Source organism: Entelurus aequoreus, linkage group LG15 (genome assembly GCF_033978785.1).
Source record: "Entelurus aequoreus isolate RoL-2023_Sb linkage group LG15, RoL_Eaeq_v1.1, whole genome shotgun sequence".
NCBI classification, from domain to species: domain Eukaryota; kingdom Metazoa; phylum Chordata; class Actinopteri; order Syngnathiformes; family Syngnathidae; genus Entelurus; species Entelurus aequoreus.
In genome coordinates, this window is record NC_084745.1 from 39,483,987 (window position 1) to 39,506,312 (window position 22,326).

The following is a 22,326-nucleotide window of genomic DNA, read 5'->3' on the forward strand; positions in this document are numbered from 1 at the left end:
TATATATATATATATATATATATATATATATATACACGTAGGTATATATATATACGTACATATATATACATACATACACACATATATATTAGGGCTGCAACTAACGATTAATTTGATAATCGATTAATCCTTCAATTATTACTTCGATTAATCGATTAATAATCGGATAAAAGAAACAAACTACATTTCTATCCTTTCCAGTATTTTATAGGGAAAAAAAACAGCATACCGGCACCATACTTATTTTGATTATTGTTTCTCAGCTGTTTGTACATGTTGCAGTTTATAAATAAAGGTTTATTAAAAAAAATAAAAAAATAAATTATACAAAAAAAAAAAAAAATGCCTCTGCGCATGCGCATAGCATAGATCCAACGAATCGATGACTAAATAATCGCCAACTATTTTAATAATCGATTTTAATCGATATAATCGATTAGTTGTTGCAGCCCTAGTATATATATATATATATATATATATATATGCATATTTATACACATATATATTTGTTGAGTGTTGTAGCTCTGACAAGAGTGACCTTCGGGTTCTCGGTTACCTCCCTGACTAGGTATATATATATATATATATATATATATATATATATATATATATATATATATATATATATATATATATATATATATATATATATATATATATATATATATATATATATATATATATATACACATATATATATATATACACATATATATATACACATACATGTATATACAGTATATATACATATGTATATATATACATATGTATATATATATATATATATATATATATATATATATATATATATATATATATATATATATATATATATATATATATATATATATATATATATATATATATATATATATATATATATACAGTATATATATATATACATATGTATATATATATATATAGATAGATATATGTATATAGATAGATATATATATATATATACATATATATATATATAGTTTAGTTTTTTTTCGGTGGGGGAAAAAAGGACATTTGATTTGTATTGTATTGTAAGTGGAGGAGTTCAAGTACCTCGGAGTCTTGTTCACGAGTGAGGGAAGAGTGTATCGTGAGATCGACAGGCGGATCGGTGCGGCGTCTTCAGTAATGCGGACGCTGTATCGATCCGCTGTGGTGAAGAAGGAGCTGAGCCGGAAGGCAAAGCTCTCAATTTACCGGTCGATCTACGTTCCCATCCTCACCTATGGTCATGAGCTTTGGGTTATGACCGAAAGGACAAGTTCACGGGTACAAGCGGCCGAAATGAGTTTCCTCCGCCGGGTGGCGGGGCTCTCCCTTAGAGATAGGATGAGAAGCTCTGTCATTCGGGGGGAGCTCAAAGTAAAGCCGCTGCTCCTCCACATCGAGAGGAGCCAGATGAGGTGGTTCGGGCATCTGGTCAGGATGCCACCCGAACGCCTCTCTATGTTTAGGGCTCGTCCGACCGGTAGGAGGCCACGGGACGGGGAAGACCCAGGACACGTTGGGAAGACTATGTCTTCCGGCTGGCCTGGGAACGCCTCGGAATACCCCGGGAAGAGCTGGACGAAGTGGCTGGGGAGAGGGAAGTCTGGGCTTCCCTGCTTAGGCTGCTGCCCCCGCGACCCGATCTCGGATAAGCGGAAGAAGATGGATGGATTGATGGATGTATTGCATTTATTTTAACGGAGACTCTATCTATTAACATCATGCATCATATTATTGCAAAGATTTTGATATTTGTGGTCGCTATGAGGAGTAAAAAAACATATTTTGGGACATAAAAAAAGTGGCCACATTAAACAAGATTTATAACAATAAATTCCCTGGCAGGGTACATTTTTGTGGCTGCTATCGACGTGTTTGACTGTACTTTTAAAAACATCAACATCCTGTGTCTCAGATTTGTGTTATAGCTGAAAAAACAACCTTATTCATATTACACTTTTGCTGTTATTGTTTTCTTTTCTTTTACAACTTTTTCATAATGTTCTCGTAAAATTACGATTTTATTTTCATAATATTTTGACTTAATTTTCTACTTTATTATTACTTTACTTTATTCTTTTTGTTTAAAAATAACCAATTATTTTAACCTAATGCTTTGAAAATGATTCGTTGCGACCTTATGATCGCAAAATTACAAAACAATATCTCATAAGATTACAACTTTGATGATTTCCTGCACATAAAATGACTGCATTTTTAAAACGTGTTTTTTGTTCAATTGTACTTTTAGAACATGCCAAAGAGGAATAAAAACAATCTTGGGCCCCACTTTGGACACCCCTGGTGTAAACATGTAACATAAACAATTATGTCCTTTCATGTTCACTAAGTAATAATAATTTTTACTTCATCGTATGAAAGCTTTTAGACGGGAAAAAGGCATCTTTATAAATAAAGTTGGGATTGCTTGTTATGATTTCTGCAAGAAGACCCAGTCAGTAGTTTGCCAGCAGCAAACATGTTGATGTCATGAAGAACATATTTCTCCCATCATCCTTTGCTGCAGTAAGATTCTCCCATCATCCTTTGCTACAGTAAGATTCTCCCATCATACTTTGCCGCTGTAAGATTCTTCCATCATCCTTTGCTGAAGTAAGAATTTCCCATCATCCTTTGCTGCTGTAAAATTCTCCCATCATCCTTTGCTGCAGTAAGATTCTAACAGTAGAGCGACATTCGACTTCGCCGCATGGCCTCACTGATCAGATACGCCGGGCTGACCTCAGGTTCTTCCGTCATGATGTTGATGCTCTGCCATTCTCCACACTGGTTGGACTTCTTGATGGTGTCTACAACACAAAGAGCATGAAGACAATCCTCAAAGGTGGCGGCCATCGTCAAAGGCCTGCTGTCCCATGTCCTCCTGTCCTCCTGGTCCTGAAAGGCCAGCCTCACCGCCTGGATCATTCTGATCATTCCGGTCAGGTACGGAGCAGGGATGTCACTGAAGGCTTTTTCCGGTAACGAAGCTTTTTCGAGAGGTGTTGTGTCTCTGAGGAGGAGTTCATGACCGCCGTTGTTCTTCTGCCCAAACAGGTCCACCCCTCTGACCGTCAACCTGCCAACTGTCCCCACCACCATCACTTCTTGACGGAACTCTCCAGGAACGTTGAAGTTTAGTGTGACGGTGCAGCAGGCGCCTCCTTCTAGAACCATCTGGAACGTGCAGAAGTCATCGCTGGTGATCTGACGGATGCCTTTGATGTTTTCTGTCTGCTTGACAAAAGTTTTCAAGAAGCCGTGAACTTTGGACGCCCGTTGACCCGTCAAGAAGGTGAGCAGGTCGATGATGTAACTTCCTACTGAGTGCAGGCCGCCGCCACCCATCAGGTCATCACAGCTCCAGTTGTACTTCTTACCTAGCAGACTTCCACTGTGCACCTGAAACAAACAACATTAATTGTTCACACGCTTCAGTCGGTCCCGTTTATGTCGATATACAGTAAACAACACACAGATTTTTTTACAAGCTTCAATCTGTGTATGTCAACATAAACCCGACATGGATTGTTCACACGTTTATGTCGGTTTACGTCGACATAAACGCAACATGGATTGTTAACATGCTTATGTCTGTTGATGTCAACATAAACACAACAGCTATTGTTCACACACTTGTCCATTTATGTCGACATAAACAACAGATTTTTCACACACTTCATTTTCTCTTGTTGACATAAACATGATTGTTCACACGCTTGTATCGGTTTATGTTGACATAAACACAACATGGATTGTTCACACACTTATCTTTGTTTATGTTGCCATCAACTCAACATGGATTGTTCACACGCTTATGTCAATGTAAATTATAGCCTCAAGTTGGCACACCTATCTTTGAGCAGTTTTGCTCATTCCTCTTTGCAGCACTTTTAAGCACCATCCGTTTGGATGAGAAACGTTGGTTTTCATCCAGGATGCTGGTTTTCATCCAGGATGCTGGTTTTCATGTTGGTTTTCATCCAGGATGCTGCATTCATCTTTCCCTCCATCCTGACTAGTCTCCCAGTTCCTGCCGCTAAAAACATCCCCATGGCATGATGCTGTCACCACCATGCTTCACTGTAGGGATGGTATTGTTTGTATTCTGACATGTGACTTCATCCTGGAAGTGAAAAACAGTGGCGGTCAAACAAGACAAGATGGCTGTTGTACAGCAAGCAGCACAAACTCTCTCAGTACACAAGGGGACTAGATCAGATACGAGCAAAAAATCGAACTATGCAGTAGAGTAGATCTCTATACTTTATAAAAAAAAAGTTGTCGAGAGCTGTCACTCTGACAGAGTGACCATCGGGTTCTCGGTTACCTCCCTGACTAGACTAAAAGACATCCTGGATGAAAACCAACGTTCCTCATCCAATCTGATGGAGCTTGAGAGATGCTGCAAATAGGAATGGGAAAGAGGAATGGGTGAAAATGGCCAAAGATAGGTTTGCGAAGCTTGTGGCATCGTATTCAAAAAGACTTGAGCCTGTAATTGCTGCCAAAGGTGCATTAGTATTGAGAAAAATGCTGAAAATACTTATGTACATGTGATTTTTTATTTTTTATAAATTTGCCAAAAACCTTTTTGAAAAACACTTTTCACATTGTCTTTATGGGGAATTGTCTGTAGAATTTTGAGGACAAAAATGGATTTATTGAATTTCGGAATAAAAATTAAATGTGGAAAAGGCGAAGCGCTGTGAATACTTTCCGGATGCACTGTATATATGTACAAGTACAAAATAATATAATCTTAATGTATATATAGGTATATGCATGTATAATATATAGTAATCATACTGTACATATTGGTATATGAATGCACAATATAATATCATACTGTGTATATATATATGTATGCACAATATAATATACTGTAGTACATGATGTCCAACAAGACAATAACCACATACAATCTAATGCAGTAAAACTGCACATTTTATAAATAATTTTTATGACTTATCTAATGCACAACTGTGTAATAATCCTGTTGTCTAAATAGCATATTGATACAATACACCTGTGAGGTGTTGATAATTTCAGCAAAAGACAATTGATTACTAACACATTTACACACCTTTGTCAACAATATTTTAAAGAAAGTGTGACATTGTTTTAGTCCAGCTCATGAAAAATATATTACATTTTTCTTGAGTGCATATGAATAAATAAATGAATACCTCCAAAGACATGCACCTGGGGATAGGTTGTTTTGCAACACTAAATTGGCCCTAGTGTGTGAATGGGAGTGTGAATGTTGTCTGTCTATCTGTGTTGGCCCTGCGATGAGGTGGCGACTTGTCCAGGGTGTACCCCGCCTTCCGCCCGTTTGTAGCTGGGATAGGCTCCAGCGCCCCCCGCGACCCCGAAGGGAATAAGCCATACTTGCCAACCTTGAGACCTCCAATATCGGGAGGTGGGGGATGGGCGTGGTTATTTACCGCTAGAATTCACCAACTCGAGTATTTCATATATATTTCATACATACATATATATATATATATATATATATATATATATATATATATATATATATATATATATATATATATATATATATATATATATATATATATATATATATATATATATATATGTATGTATGAAATATATATGAAATACTCGAGTTGGTGAATATATGTATGAAATACTTGACTTTCAGTGAATTCTAGCTATATATATATATATATTTATTTTATTTACATAAAAGAAATACTTGAATTATCTATCCATTAGATGGCAGTATTGTCCTGTTTAACTTCTCTGTTCATGACTGAGAAATCATTTCGGCCACCGTGTTCAATGGAGAAGTCTGTTCTACATATTTACAGGCAACATACACCTTCCACTTCGAACTGTCCTGGATGAACTGAAATTCTTGTTTCCATTCGTTTTGGAACTTGCAAGCGTATTTATATTGTGGGAAAGCGGACGTGAGAATAGGCTGTCCCCACTCAGTCTCGGGTCCGCATTGAGCTGGAGGGGGCGTGGCCTCCAGCTCCGGCTGAATACCGTGAGTTTGTCGGGAGAAAATCTCTGCCGGGAGGTTGTCGGGAGAGGCGCTGAATAACGGGATTCTCCCGCTAAAAACGGGAGGGTTGGCAAGTATGGAATAAGCGGTAGAAAATGGATGGATGGATATTTGACATACCTGTGCCTCACAAACAAGAAGTTCTCCTATGTATCCTTCCTCGAACAGCTCCTTCATGCGAACGAAGGCTGGCAGGAAGCGTAAGACATTACCCATAATGCTTAGCAGTTTAGGGTAGTACTGAGCAGCAGACATCATACGAAAAGCATCAAGGGGAGTTGCTGTGCGATCACAGATGACGTTCTTTCCAATACCTGCAACAAAAACACACATTGGCTTTTGGTTAGATGGACACTTCTCTTTTTTGAATTCGAGTTTTTTTCTGCTTTCATTTGTGAGTTTTGTAAATTTAGTGCCTTCTTTTTCTACTAGACAGTTAACTGAACATTTAATTGGCAAGTGACAGACCAGGAAATGGTTGGTTATCATCTAGTTATTAACTAATGTGATTATTAACTACACAATTAAACAATAAATATGGCTATTAATTGTCTTTTTTACACCCTGATGGGACTCCTCTGGTTTATATGTCCGAGGACGCCAACATGTCCCAGTAGCTCATCACAATTTTAGTGTGGGTATAATAATAAGGCGGATGTTTTCTAATGTGTGTGATAGCAAAAACACTTTTTTCAAACTCATAAAACTTTGTGATGGTCATAAGCAGGAATGTTTTTAAAATCTCAGACAGAGGAGCAGACTTTTGAAAATTAATCTCAAAAGAAAAATATTCTGTGCATAAAATGTTTTTTTAATTTATTGTACTTTGTGAAATTTTCTGCTCACAACAAAGTTAGCTTTGCAGGCTCAAAAACACGTTTTTATTCTTTATTTTTTTGAAGCTGCATTTTGTCTGAAGTATTTTACCACGTCTTGTTTAATAACCTGTGAAATAAACCACTGAAAAAAACACCTCTTGTAGAAACAACCAAATGTACTGTAGTGTGTGTATGTAAGTGTCATGTATTGTGTGTAATGTGTAGTGTACTGTAGTGTGGTGTGTATGTAATAGGATAGGATAGGATGAGATAGGACAGACTTTATCCCTCAATGGGGAAATTATATGGTTGCAGTGCAGATTCAAGAAGTACACAAACATGTAAAAACACATGAGAACAAGAAATATTAAAGAACAAAAAGGACTCAAAGAACATTAAAATGTCACATAAAAAGTGTAGAATGTAGTGTGTGTACTGTAGTATGTAGTAGTGTGTTTTGTGTGCTTACTGTAAGCTCTGCTTCTTCCTACTCCTTTTTCTAACTGTTAACTTGAGTCTGTGATCAAATGCAACTGGGTATTCTTGTCTAGAATAAAATAAACTGAAACTGAAACTAGTGTTTGCCATGTGGCGCGTGTTATACAGCGTGTGTACTGTGTTGTGTAATTGTGCACTGACTCCTGGGCTGTTGTTTGGATATTATAGTATTGTGGGTATATCTGCCTCATATCTAGTATTTTTTTTATAAACTATAATATACTATATTACTATACTGTTGTCTTTCTTACAGTCAATGCTGGCTGGGGGGTGAGAGTGAAAGTGAAACTTCACATTCTAATCTGCCAGTAGGAGCAATTGGCCAAGCTAGGAAACTAATCCTTTTGACCCAGATCTGAATAACATGATGCAGCCCACAAACTCTAACCTACAAGCAATACACAACACTTACACACACAACATGCACAACAACTTTCTTTGTCACCTTCTGTTGCCCAGCACACATAAAGAGCATATGAACAAATATTATTTTTTTTATACAGAAGTTGTAAAGTTGTTATGGCTCGTAATGTCTGCAGCAGAAGACTCCAGACCTATAGACACACTTACACCCTGGACAATGGGCATATGCACACACATCCCCATCCCAGGCCTTAAACCCCCCTGGGGCGATGGAAGGATGAGGCGCGCTTTTTTGATGTTGCAAGTTTTGTGGTTTCTGTGTAACATGTATATTTGTGCCGATGGATATTGAGTTTTTTTTCTTGCCATCAATCTGGACCCCCTCCCCAAGAGCATAGTCCCCCGCACCCCCCAGTGTTCAGCTTCTCCCCACCTTTTAAGGGCCGCTGGAAGTTGGCAGACCCGTCAGCGTTCCTGTTCTGTCTCCCTGTAATGTATGTCTGCTTTTGAACGGGATTGTGCTGAAAATCACAATTTCATCTAGGACAGTGGTTCTTAACCTTGCTGGACGTACCGAACCCCACCAGTTTCATATGCGCATTCACCGAACCCTTCTTTAGTGAAAAATAAAATGTTATTTTTTGTCAAATTCATGACAAAGTTTTGTTTTTTTACTGGTGCACAAAATGAACCGTGCAGGAACCACAACATAATTACACACCTGAAAATCAGATGGAAAATTAGAGGGAGTATGGGGGTATCCATAATACATCGATAGGGAGAAGTTTTTATTTACACGATGAGTCGGGTGTGTCTCCGCTGAACCCCTGAGGCCGACTCACCGAACACCTAGGGTTCGATCGAACCCAGGTTAAGAACCACTGATCTAGGAGATTAATAAAGTATTTCTGATTTTGTTATCATCAAGAAAGAACTAAAGTTAAATCTGCTGCATTTATGTGTGTATTTATCAAATAAATACCAACATAAAGTTTCTGCAGGACTAAAGTTGGTCTCTAGGGGAGGGCGTGGCGCTGTTGGGAGAGTGGCTGTGCCAATAACCTGAGGGTTCCTGGTTCAATCCCCATCTTCTACCATCCTAGTCACGTCAGTTGTGTCCTTGAGCAAAACACTTCACCCTTGCTCCTGATGGGTCCTGGTTAGCGCCTTGCATGGCAGCTCCCGCCATCAGTGTGTGAATGTGTGTGTGTATGGGTGAATGTGGAAATAGTGTCAAAGCGCTTAGAGTTCCTTGAAAAGGTAGAAAAGCGCTATATAAGTACAACCCATTTACCATTTACATTTGTCTCTGTCAAACAGACTCACTCTTTGTAGACAAAACCCCACTCTGCTTTGTCACATAGTCATTGGAGTACTGTCATCAACCGTAGATGTATAAGCAGTTGCAGTTCAAGAATTATTTTACTTTAAAACTATCTTTAAAAATGGTATAATAAATAAATTATTTGTAAAAGTTGTGACGGTTATATTGAAAAGATGAATTTTGGTGTGTGGTTTGCTAATGTCTGATGAAATACATTGATGGAGAAGATTATTGTTAAACACAAAAAAATCTAAACTACAGTTTGTGTCGACGTAAGCGGTTGTCAACATAATCAAAATCAAAACGGACACTAACCATTGCTTGCATGTTTACTTTGTCCAAATAAATAATAATAATTTGGGATAAAGGATTTCTCAAACTACAGCACAGTGTTTCCTACAGAACAGCAATCAACTTGTGGCAGCGATGTCAAGGTCGGTGTGACGTTATATTTCATTTTCACAATTGGCTATGGATTTTTCAAAAGGCTACAAAATGTTATACAACAAATTTGTGTTATTGTGTATTAATATAAACATATAATGTTACATTATGTGATTTTGCGGTATTTTTCAATTGTTGCTGTTGATTTTATGACTACAATGTAGCACAGGCTGCACTTTTTACGCGTCTGGTTTATTTACATATATTATTTTGCTCTCCATGAATGTTGGAATTTATTTTGGCAGACATTTAAACACTCCTTTGAATTAGAGATGAAGACATTTTGAACTTTAGATTTTTTATTGATAGTTTCCAATGAAATTACTGTAAAAGTAAACACAAAAAGGAAAGTACACTAATATACACATGAAGTACACATTCATGTGGGAATCATGTTAAATCAACAAAACAGTTTGGTATCAACTGAACCCCCCCAATAACTTTTAACTCTTATGCTGCTAGCTAATAGCTAACATATGATGGAAGATAATTTTGAGATGCTAACAAAAATCAGCATCACAATCGTTTTCAACTTTTACTAACGAATAACAAATAAGATTTTAATGGAACAAAATTGACAAAAAAACAGCAAAGGGATTTTTACTTACTAGTCCAGTCTGCTGCTCTGCACTCTGTGCTGACTAACTACAAAGCCTTAAACTACCTTAAGATCAAATTTTAATACAGGTAAAAGTCAATGGATTGTTGAACACGATTGGCAGCACAGCACATAAATCACCTGGAAGGTGAATTGTTAGCTTTCTACATCGTAAAATCTTTAAAACAAAATTAGATACATATTAATTTGTGGCGACCCTAATGAATGCATGTGGGAAAAAAACACTGCAGCAGTGTGTTGACATAGATTTCCTCTATTTGTGCATATTTTTTAAAATTTCTAATTTATTATTATTTATTTATTTTTCAATTTGAATCTGCAATACCTGCATTGTTAGCCGCCTCTTGCTGTAGTTTATTTTTTTTTTTACCATTTAGAATGCACAGAAAGTAAAGATATGTGTTCTTGTCTCACATAAGGATTATGAATATTGGGCAAAAAGAGCAGTTTTCCTTTAAGGTGCAGTCACGCTGGTCAGTTACTGATGGTCGCTTAAAGTGCCAAACATAATGGGACATGTCCTAATAATTCCGGATCAAAAAGTCAGACACATTATCCATTAGGCCTTCTGACAAATACCACCCTTTTCCTGTCCAAAATGGGATTTTCATGACTAATTTAAAGGTGCAGTCACACGGGGACGGTTTCCCATATAGACCTGCAACCAGATTGTCCCTAATCAATTGTCTTTTCCACCCATAAGTAATCCATAAAAAGTATACAGGTCATTTTCCTCACTTTGTGACCTACTTTGGTTCTTTCTGACCAAAAAACATAAAATACTTATCAAACCTGGGTACCACGTAGGGCAGACCTGGGCATTCTGCGGCCCGCGGGCCGCATCCGGCCCTTTGTGTATCCCTGTCCGGCCCGCGTGAGGCCAATCATAAATTACAAAATAAATTTTAAAAATAATCTATGTTAAGTGTGCAATACAACGGTGCTGCTTTTGTTTTGAAAAGCGTTATTTGTATTACTTCCGTGTGGACGTATGCGCGTGTGCGATTGTGAGTGAATTGAACAGCGCAATCACAAATTACAAAATAAAGTTTAAAAAACATTTATGTCGTGCGCGCAATACAACTGTGCTGCTTTTATTTTGAAAAGTGTTATTTATGGGCGTATGTCCGGGTGTAACCTGTGAGTGAAGGTGCACAGCGACAAGTGATGAGACGCTGAAAAGTGAAAAGTTGATGAGGAATGGCGTGTTTTCAACAAGACATGTACTGCCGAGTATTTCTTTACAGAAATTAAAGGTAAAGCCGTGTGCTTAATTTGTGGTACACCGTTTGCTGTGTTTAAAGAATATAATTTGAATCGCCACTACACGACGAAGCACGAGGAAAAATACCGGAATTTGTCCGATGAAGCGCACGCAAGGGAGGCTGATGCGTTGATGGTAAAACTGCAAACCCAACAAGGACTTTTTGCCAAATTTCACACCCCCAGAGATGCAGCTGTCAGGACAAGTTTTGTCATTTCTCACAAAAGCGCCAGAAAAAGTAAGGCGTTTTCTGACGGAGAGTTTATTAAGGAGTGCTTATTGGACTCTGTTGCGCTGTATGTCCGGAGACTTGGACTGTTTTTCGCTGGCTTTAATTGGATGAGAGCTGCGATGTACGTGACACCGCCCAGCTGCTCATGTTCTTACGTGGGATAACTGCAGACTTTCAAATCACGGAGTAGCTGGCAGCCATGCAGTCAATTAAAGAGACAACCACAGGTAATGACTAGTTCACATAGGTAAATGCGTGTTTGGACCTGTTAGGACTGAAATGGGACAAGCTGGCAGGTGTGACAATCTAATCCACTTTATTTATATAGCACATTTAAACAACAAAATTTTTCCAAAGTGCTGCACAACAATATTAAAAACAATATTCAAATATTATCCTTAGCTCCACCAATGACTGAATAAAAAGAAAAAATAATTACATATAAAACCAATATAAAAAACAATATAAAATAAATATGATTAAAAACGATTTTTAACAACAGATGGTTGTCCAAATCTGACGGGGAAAAATGTTGGATAATGCAGGATAAAGTGACAGAAATTAACCCTGTGCAGAAATGGACATTCTTGCATTGTATAATACATCAGGAAGTGTTGTGTAAAACAGTGATACAAATAAAACCATCAAAAGCAATCTGCTTTTGTATAAAGTTAAGTTAGGTTAAATTAAATTATTAGTATTATTATTAATTATTATTATTATTATCATCATTATTATTTATCTTACGGTATATAAAAAAAAAAATTGAGCAAAATTTAATTGAAATATTGTCGTGTGGCCCTCCAGCAGTGCTCGGGTTGCTTATGCGGCCCCCGGTAAAAATTAATTGCCCACCCCTGCCGTAGGGACTCAAACTCTTAATGTCCTGATCTGAAGTCAGACACCTTATCCATTAGGTCACATGGTCCTAGATCAGAACAGGGCAAAATACGGCCCTACATAATTTTTTTAGACCTTTAACATCCAAACTGTCGCCAACCGTTATGATGTGCAGTGCTGTTTTTAAATGACCGTAAGTCTTGAACTATACAAAGTATTTCAATGGCTGAAATCTGCGCTTTTGGGTGTTATAGGAGTTATTACGGTAATTTACGTCACAGCAGCTCAGACCAGGAACAAACCACAGTGGACAGGGTTTGTTTTCAGAGCAGCCAGCCGAAACGCATGCGGAAGCAGATTTTTTATGTGATAATATATCACATTTTAGGTGTTCGATACACCTGGCCTTCATATTTTGCTGTTTTTTACATTTTCGTTGTGTTTTGCTTAATTGTAAAAGATACACAACTATTGAGGAGCTGGTCTGAGAAGTAAAAGAGGAGTGACATTCATATGTTGTTAAAATTCTGTGTTTTATTGTTCATAGTTAATATTGTCAATCCCACTTTCTTTATTTTACTGTACATTTTGGGTGCCCCATTCAGTAAAAAACTGTAAAATTCCATTCCGTTTTTTTGAGGTGGTCGGTCATAACTTTTTTAGAACTCTATCGGACATTGTGACTTTTGGTATTAGTGTTCCTGAAAAAAAGGGACCCAAACACACATACTGTACAGCAGATTTTTACAGCTAAGTGTGTACATATAATTTATACACACATACACCTTGAACCCCTAGACACATTTTTTTCTCTCAATGTGGCCCCCGAATCAAAATATTTGCCCAGCTCTGTCCTAGATCATTTAGTATTTAAATGTTTTATTTTTTTTTAATACAAATCACATGGTCAATGTTTTGTTGAACATGATTAGAAGCACATTTGCAATGTGAAATGTTAACTTTCCATATCATTAAATCTTTAAAAAGAAAATATATTTGTATTTATTTGTGGTGGCCCTAAATTTACTTGTGGCCACTCACCACAAGTATGTAAATGCACGGAAAACACTGCGGCAGTTTTTTGACAAAGTATTCCTCCATTTGTGCATATTTTTATTTATATTCTTGTGTTTTCATGTGGTATTCTATATTCTTGTCTATCAGACACTACTGCTGGGATTTTGTTGTATGTTATTAGTACTGCAATGCTTTTATTTTTAGGCTGAACAGGAAGTGACTGTGTGCACGTTTTAATGTTGTGTAATTAGTAGATATGTTGCTGCTTATAGTGATAATGATGAAGTCAACAATACATGTCGACATAAACGGAACATTTTTCATTGTTAATGTCGACACAAGCGGTGGAGCACATGTTATTCTATAAGGTTTAATACTTTGAGGTCTGTTGTCACTAATTGCTATTGAAGGTAATAATGACGCAACATTGTGTTGAAACTAGCAGTGCTCTGGTGGTGAAAGTCTTAAAGTGGTGCAACGAGTCATAATGGAGCTGTTGCCCCAACATCAATAATTCATAAACAGGAAATACTGTATCTGACAAGGAGAGGCTTGAATAACATCTTGCAGAGACAAGCAAGAAAAAACTGACTTATTTTGTCAAAATGTAATGCTATAATGAAGAATACAGTGAGTGAATTAATGACAAGTTGATCGAATTGTTATTGTGTTGTTGTGGTGCATTACTGTACTTCTGATGAACACTAACTATGTCACATATCAACACTTCACATGGTTAATTTGAGCCGACAGAAGCCCAACAACCTTTGCCTGAGTAGATCTTACACATACAGTAAGACGTGTTAGGTAAACAAGGAGAGCGCATGAAATAAACAGCATCTATTTATAGTGTCGAACCAGATGTCAGTATGCGTGTACAAAATTGAATTTTCAGGGGAAATAACCGTCATGTGGGAAGGCTCGCAGGAAGTCAGGACCTTCTTCATTTAAATGGTAAATCTGTTTTCACACTTGACTATGACTGTGAAGTTTGTTAAAATGCTGATTTAAACATGCATTAACTGGCTGTTCTACCGTTTCTTTAAGAAATGATGTTTTCAATGACATTTTACTCAACTAGAAAGTGAACTAACTATCTTCAATAACAACTTTTATCAAACTTTATCATTATCATTAAGCAACAACATAACGACTGTCTGATTCAAGGTTGTCCAAAGTGTTGTCCAGGGGACAATTGCAACTCGCAGCTTAAGTTTAGTTGGACCACAGCAAAAAAATAAAAAATAAAAATAACATTTCGAGACAAATCAGTTTGTTTACCTAAAAAAATGTCCTGTGCTTTATTCTGACTATGAATCACAAAATTATCTAATGCTCTTGGAGAATTTCCAGTAAAAAGCATTACCGGTAGTATCAGTATTGGCAACATGTATTAACATGGTATCGACAACGACATGTGCAGTATCACCCAGCTACTTAACTGAAAGTGTAGAAGTTTTGCTTCCTTAATGAACCCCGGAGAAAAAAAAGAGGGAAGAAACAGTTAAGATGATGAAAGATAATAAATGCTTCACAATAGAAGGTTCTGCACACCCATGCTAGAAATAGAAGTGTTGTGCACGTGCTGGGCGGGGATGAGAATGAAGTCAGTGTGCAATGGTTTACATTCCTGCATAGTTGGAAAATACTTTGTTATGCCTTGACTTGAAGTAGATACTAAACTACGATACTACATCACTACAGTGCATATGATTGTAACAGCCAACACTACTATATCATGTATACTAAACTATACTGAAACTACTATAGTAAAATATACTACAGTACAGTATACTGTATATGATTGTAACCTTACTACTCCAGTAAACATCAACAGACAAGGTATGAGCGCTCTCATTTTATCGCAAATGTTTCAACGGTGATTTCATTTATTCAGAATGTCTGCTGTTACTTTCCAGCTAGATAAGATAAACAGTTTTCAAGGCTGTCATTGGGAATTTAATATTTCGATATCTGACTAATAACTGCAAGTATGTGTGATCCATCATGAAGCAAAGATTTGAACTATAAATGAGGCCTGGGCCGGTAACAAATTTTGCTCGACAATATATTGACCTACAAATTATTGCCGATCAACGATAATATTGCCATTTTTTTCCCACCAAATTAACCACAAATGTAATGACAATACATAATAATAATGGAAGTATATCATTTCAATGAATTTGTATTTTTCGTATACTTTAACATTTTAATTGAAATGTAAACTTTTAAATACCAAGTTAAATAAGACAAACAAATAATACAAATCAAATATACTTTATGTAAGCAAAATTTTGCACTTGAATAAATAAAATCACAACCAAAATCAATAAAATAAGTTTTGTCTCGGTTTAGGAGGGGATAGGGGACCCTCAAATATACACAACCAAAACAATAAACAAAAGGACTAAATAAAGTAATGTTGAGTAAAATGATCACCGTTATTATTATTATTGTGGTATTGTTGAATGTGCTCAAAAAGTAATTATACACACACTTCAATTTTATTAACCAAGGTATATTTTTTTAATAACTATAATAAATAGACACAATATACTTTATTGGCAGAGGAAACATCAAATATTGTTCTGGCTTCATAAGAGACATATTATTTTTATTTGTGTGTTTTTAAATATGTTTATCTTTTATTATAAATTGATGGGCAGCACGGTGGAAGAGAGGTTGGTGCATCTGCATCACAAAACGAAGGTACTGGGTTCGATCCTGCGCTCAGGATCTTTCTGTGTGGAGTTTGCATGTTCTCCCCGTGACTGCGTGGCTTCCCTCCGGGTACTCCGTCAATGTCTTTTGTTTACAGGTTAGCTAGCGCAGTCGGTCCGTACGTATCACAGTGAATGAATGACATTTTTTTGATTATTTAAATTTAATACGGTAACTAACCGTCGAGAGTTTTAAAGGGGTTATCATTACTACCGTTTATTTGTAGTACAAACACTCGCAGCTGCAGAAACCGATGCAAAAGAGTGACCGCTCTCGCCGAACACACACTTTAAAAACACAAACTTCGAAATGAACGTAAGACACTCGATGAAGAACACGAGAGTACACCCCCTTCTTTTCGTTCCAACAGACCAAAAATTCTAAATTATTTTGGACCAGTGGCTTTGACTTCCATTTTTATGAAGATATTAGAGAAGATGGTCAGGACTGAGATTTTAAAACAAACTCAAACATAATTAGATCCTCTGCAGTTTGCATAAAGAGCCACAGAGGTGTGGCAGATGCCACTGTAACTCTTTTAGATATGCTTTTTAAAATATTCGGACAAAAAAGGAACTCATGCCAGACTTTTATTTGTAGACTTTTCTTCAGCTTTTAACACGATCCAGCTGCATATCCTGATTAGCAGGATGGCTGAGCACTTTAACCTGACTAATAACTTGATGGGCTGGATTCCTAACTTTTTAACCAGCAGAACTCGGAAAGTCAGGGTCAATGATACTTTGTCTGTCAGGAAAGGCACTTCCACCGGCTCACCACAAGGTTGTGTGTTGTCTCCTCTGTAATTTATTTTGTACACAAACATGTGTCAAAGTAAATATGACAACAGAACAATAATCACATATGCTGATGATTCAGTTAGTTAGTTTGCTAAATAGAGCTGAAAGCAGCCACGGCCCCATTATTGATGATTTTGTACGCTGGTGTGATGTCTTACCTCCAGCTCAACTTATCAAAAACAAAAGACATGCTGATCGACTTTAGGAAGAGACCCCAGTTAACTATTATAAAAAAACCAGGTAATTGAATATGTGCACGAGTATAAATACCTTGGGACTATAATTGATGAACAACTGAAATTTGGACCAAAGAACCACCATTAGTTGTTATGTAGACCACAAGGAAGAGTTTTAAATGTAGGAAAAAAAATCATGTTAGGTTAGGTTAGGTTACTTTATTAGTACCCTAAGGTAAACTTGTATTGCAGCCAGCAAGATCAGGACATTCATTTAAACATACAGAGCAAGTAACATCTTAGAGATGCGATACAAAAACCTACCACATAACAAGCTTCACAAACATTGCCAAGATCACAAAATAGTACATGTACTCCAAGTTCCCCATAAAGAGGATAAAACATATACAATCCCAATCAGATAAGATTTGGGACAAGCCAGAATAAAACACCATAATAAAAGAATAATAAAATAATAAATAATAAAAGATTAAATACAAAAATAAATTGCACTAAAATAAATATAGGCAAAAATAGGTACTACAGCTTATTTGGTTCTGTGACAGCTGGGAGAAAACTACATCTGTACCGTTTTGTTTTGCCTCTTGGGACTATAGTCCCAAGAGGCAAAACCTCCCATCTGGACGGAGGTTTTTATAAAAACCTCCGTCCAGATGGGAGAAGCTGAAAGTGGCTGTGTTGGTAGTGAGATACATCAGTTAAAATGGAGGAAGCTGGAGACAACTGAGACTCACCAATTAATTTACCTGACACTTTAACAATTTGATTTAGGGAATTATTGTCCTTTAGTGACAGGTGACTGAACCATGAGACCAGGGAGAAGGACAAAACAGATTCTATAAAAGCCCTTTAAGACATGATCATGATGGTCTTGTCAACATTTAAATGAGGCAAGACCTGTACTGTTCGCAGACAGTACAAACTTTGGTGAGCATTTTTACACAAAGAATCACAGTTAGCTTTGAATTTCAGTTGTGTTTCTTTTCACAATATACCTTTCTGTGGTCACAGTGTAGAAACACTGTTTTAGATGGATGGATAGATGGATCTTTATTGTCATTGCATAAGCACAACTAAATTTTGTTTTCAGCACAAACCCGTTCAAGATTAGACAAACAAACAGTGGGTTGCAGAACAAGAACGCTGATGGGTCACCATAAGGCGCCACATAAAAGGTGGGGAAAAGGTAGATGCTGGGGGAGGATGAGTAAAAAAATTCAATCTCAGACTGGGCTCCAGTCTGGAGTGGGAAAAAAAACTCCATAGCAAATCACTTATGCATATTACATCATACAACTCGAGACTTGCAGCACACATAAACAAGTTACAGATAATTTTACAAGACTTGCAACAGAGGGGAGGGAGTCGGGGCTACGGAGGCAGACTGCTGCTATTCAAGCGCTGCCCAGCCGATCACCACCCCTAAGGGATTCAAGCGTGGAAGGCGTGGGATGGGGAGTGGGGTATGTGTGTGTGGTGTACATTTTTTGTGGATGCATGTGTGTGTGTAAGCCTGCAGCATGTCTCTGTTCCACGAACTTGGTGTTCTTGCAGCCGCCAGTCAGTCCAAAGTCAACAACAACAGGTGTGTGTCTATCAGAGACAAGAAGGGAGTTTGTTGTGTCTTCGCCGCACTGTCCTTCGGGAGAGTCTCGAAGACAGGGAAACAATCCAAATTAGAATGATTTGTTTGCAAGCAAAAATAAAATGTTCACTCTTAATTGTCTATTAGTGGTCCTCAAATTCATCCTGCAGGGCAGACAGTCCGATACTACCCAAATCACAAGTGTTCACAGTTCTGCCCGCATCCTCCAATCATTTGTGGCAGCCTCGGGGTACTTTGAAGGCTGCCAGCAACTTCCAATTTGTCGACAAACCAGAGCAAGGCTTACTACAATCAGCAGATGTCCTGTTGTCATAATTCTGAACAGGTGGATATTTTCACATCCTCCACATCCTCGACTGCAAGGGTCGCCAGGCTCGCGGCACTCCTTGTTCTCAAAGAGTCCGTCATGTGTCCAGTAACAACCGCTCCGTCAAGACAGGCAGGTTCTCCCAAACCCAAGATCTTGTCAATTTCGTTGAGTGGCAAGTTAATTAGTTACATTGTTTAGATTTGGAGAGCAGTGAAAAAAAAGGCAAGAAGAAAGTTAAGACAAGACAAGACAAAGAAGCAAGCAGGAGAGATGAGGGAGAGGGAAGGGGAGCGTCCGCCCTCGATGAGTGCCAGTGAGAACTGGACTCGCTCTCATATTGTGCTGCACTCACCATGTCACAACTTCATAATACAACAGTCAGACACTCTCTTTCTGACAACAATATATATATATACACTGTATGTATATATTATTTTAGTACTTCAAAAGTGAAGTAAAAACTGTTTTAGAATTAAGTTCCCCATACTTGTACTCATGTCAACATGCACAACACAATTAGTCATTAATTCTCCCTGACTAAAATACATTTATCAAAGAAACACAACCACTTACTTTCTTTAAAACATTTATTCAGTATTTTTTAACTTTAGAAAGTTATATGGTTGAAAACGATAAAGATGCCAAAAAACATTAAAAAAAAAGATCGGAAGTCCTCAAAGGCTTATTTTGAAAATGTAATTTTGTTTATAGATCATATGCAATCTGTTGTTGTGTTCCCTAATTTGAGCGTACATAAATGAAGGTGTGTGTTGCTAAGTCCGACTTGGACGTGATCTGGACTGTACATGGGTGCTTATTTTGAAAATGTAATTTTGTTTGTGGAATGTATTGAATCTGTTGTGTTCCCTGGTTTTCAGTGTACATAGGTGAAGGTGTGTGTTGCTGAGCCCGACCTGGACATCATCTGGACTTGACCTGGTTTTAAGAACCCTTTAAACAATCTCATTTTATTGACAACCTGGTCTGGTGAAGATAAGGTCCTTTTTAAAAAAATATATATTTTTTTTCTTGAATAAAAAAGAAATTAAAACAATATAAAAACAATTACATAAAAAATTGTAATTAATGAAAATGTTAGTGGACCAGCAGCACACACAATCATGTGTGCTTCAAGGACTGTATTGTTCTATATTGAAGGAACCAGAAGTTTAATAACGGAAAGAGGGGAGGGAGGTTTTTTGGGTTTGTGCACTAGTTGTAAGTGTATCTTGTGTTTTTTTTATGTTGATTTAATACAAATTTAAAATAAATTAATTAATAAATAAATACAATTTAAAAAAAAGAAACACAACCATCAAGGGACTCAAACCCTCAATCTTCTAATCCGAGGTCAGACGCCTTATCCATTACACCACATGGTCCTATGGCACGTTACCTGAAGTTTATCATATTGTTCTGTGTAATGATTATATATGTCAGCAACACAACATTTTACTGAAGACAACAATTTTAATAGTGTACACTGGAACTCGCTAATGTTGATAACCCGTCTATGTTAACGTGTGTTCTCTCTCAGGAGGCTATATTGCACTGAACATACAATAGAACGTGTTTATCTCGACGAGTCTATGTCGACCAACTCATCAAGTCGTGTTCCACTTGTCTTCTAGTGACTAAAACCTGACCACTTCACTAAAATATTGTTTGTTTATGATCATTCGCTTTTGTCGACACAAACGGGTCATTTCTATGAACTATCAGTCCGACTATGTTGACATGTGTTACAGTATTGTTAAGGTCAACATTTTCACTAAGCAGCAACATAACTACTGTCTAATTACACAACATTAGACCATACACACACTAACTTCCTGTTCAGTGGAAAGTTAGCTTCAAATTAAAAGCATGGCAGTATTCCCCTACCCCACTGTTTTACATAGTTAGCCACAAGAAGAAAGATTGTAGCAAATGTGTACAGCAGTTCTGTTTGATAATAATACAAATTATCAAAAGAAAACAGAAGAATATAATTAAAGATATGCACAAATGGAAGAAAACTATTTTAACCAAAAAAAAACTACTTAGTGGTCATACAGTACATTCTTTTTATGTTTCTAAACAAATTCACAAGTAAATGTGCAATGCTTCAGTTATGCCAAAACCGCTTATGTCGACGTTAGTCAGTGAGTCCAAGGTGTGTCGACTAAACGGGTTCTAGTGTAAATAAATCTAATTAAAATGTGCCTGAAAGAAAATATTTAGTAATAGAAATCTATATTTTTTGTGATTTCAGGTACTTATTCTTGCTTAGATGTCAGCTTTTTGTATGATGTGTAAAACTATAGTACTAAAACTATAGTACTAAATATATATATTGCCTATACTGGCTCACCTGCACTGGCTTCCTGTGCACTTAAGATGTGACTTTAAGGTTTTACTACTTACGTATAAAATACTACACGGTCTAGCTCCATCCTATCTTGCTGATTGTATTGTACCATATGTCCCGGCCAGCAATCTGTGTTCAAAGAACTCTGGCTTATTAGAGATTTCCAGAGCCCAAAAAAAGTCTCCGGGCTATAGAGCGTTTTCTGAAGCTGCAGTCCATTATCAGACAACATTAAGAATTTATGACTGATGAAGATCATTAGTTTCACTCAGTTTAACTTTCTCCTTCCAATAATGTTGTTGATTTCCTTTACTGCTAAAAGTGTTGCCATTAACTACGAGACTATGGAGGGTTGAGCCATGACCAAAGAAGCGCTCGATGGCCTCTGAGGTTCTAATATGTGCACTAAAAGCATATTAACAATCATGACCAGGCACTCATCTTTTTAATCACTGCATTAAGCTACAAAACAAACTAAAACCATAACCATAACAATACAGTACATGATCATGAAGTAATATGTGCAAACTCTCTTGATCCGGACACAGTCTGATAATTACCAAAAGTAAACAGACTTTAATAGTCGTAAGGCTGCATGTTTATTATATAAACGTATGATAAAATACAGGCCCTGCGATGAGGTGGCGACTTGTCCAGGGTTTACCCCGCCTTCCGCCCAATTGTAGCTGAGATAGGCTCCAGCGCCCCCCGCGACCCTGAAGGGAATAAGCGGTAGAAAATGGATGGATGGATGGATGATAAAATACTTTTTTTTTTTTTTTTTTAATCATAACAAATTGAGACACTTTGATGTTGCTACTTGTTACAGGTTTGATTGATAAGACTCTTAGGATCTGATATACTAAGATAACAAAATACAAATAGTGTGTAC

The 22,326-nt window shown here is 37.1% G+C and overlaps 1 protein-coding gene across 1 annotated transcript in view; it reads right to left on the minus strand.

Moving 5' to 3' along the window:
• Positions 1-1,000: 1,000 nt before the first annotated feature.
• The window catches only part of gfod1 (glucose-fructose oxidoreductase domain containing 1), a 44,530-nt gene continuing 23,204 nt past the window's right edge, over positions 1,001-22,326 (minus strand). The window contains exons 2-3 of the mRNA XM_062022075.1: positions 6,149-6,342; positions 1,001-3,390 (exon numbers count right to left, since the gene is read on the minus strand). Of these exons, the coding sequence (XP_061878059.1) occupies positions 2,668-3,390; positions 6,149-6,342 (917 nt within the window). The 3' untranslated portion in view covers positions 1,001-2,667. The remainder of the gene's footprint in view (positions 3,391-6,148; positions 6,343-22,326) is intronic.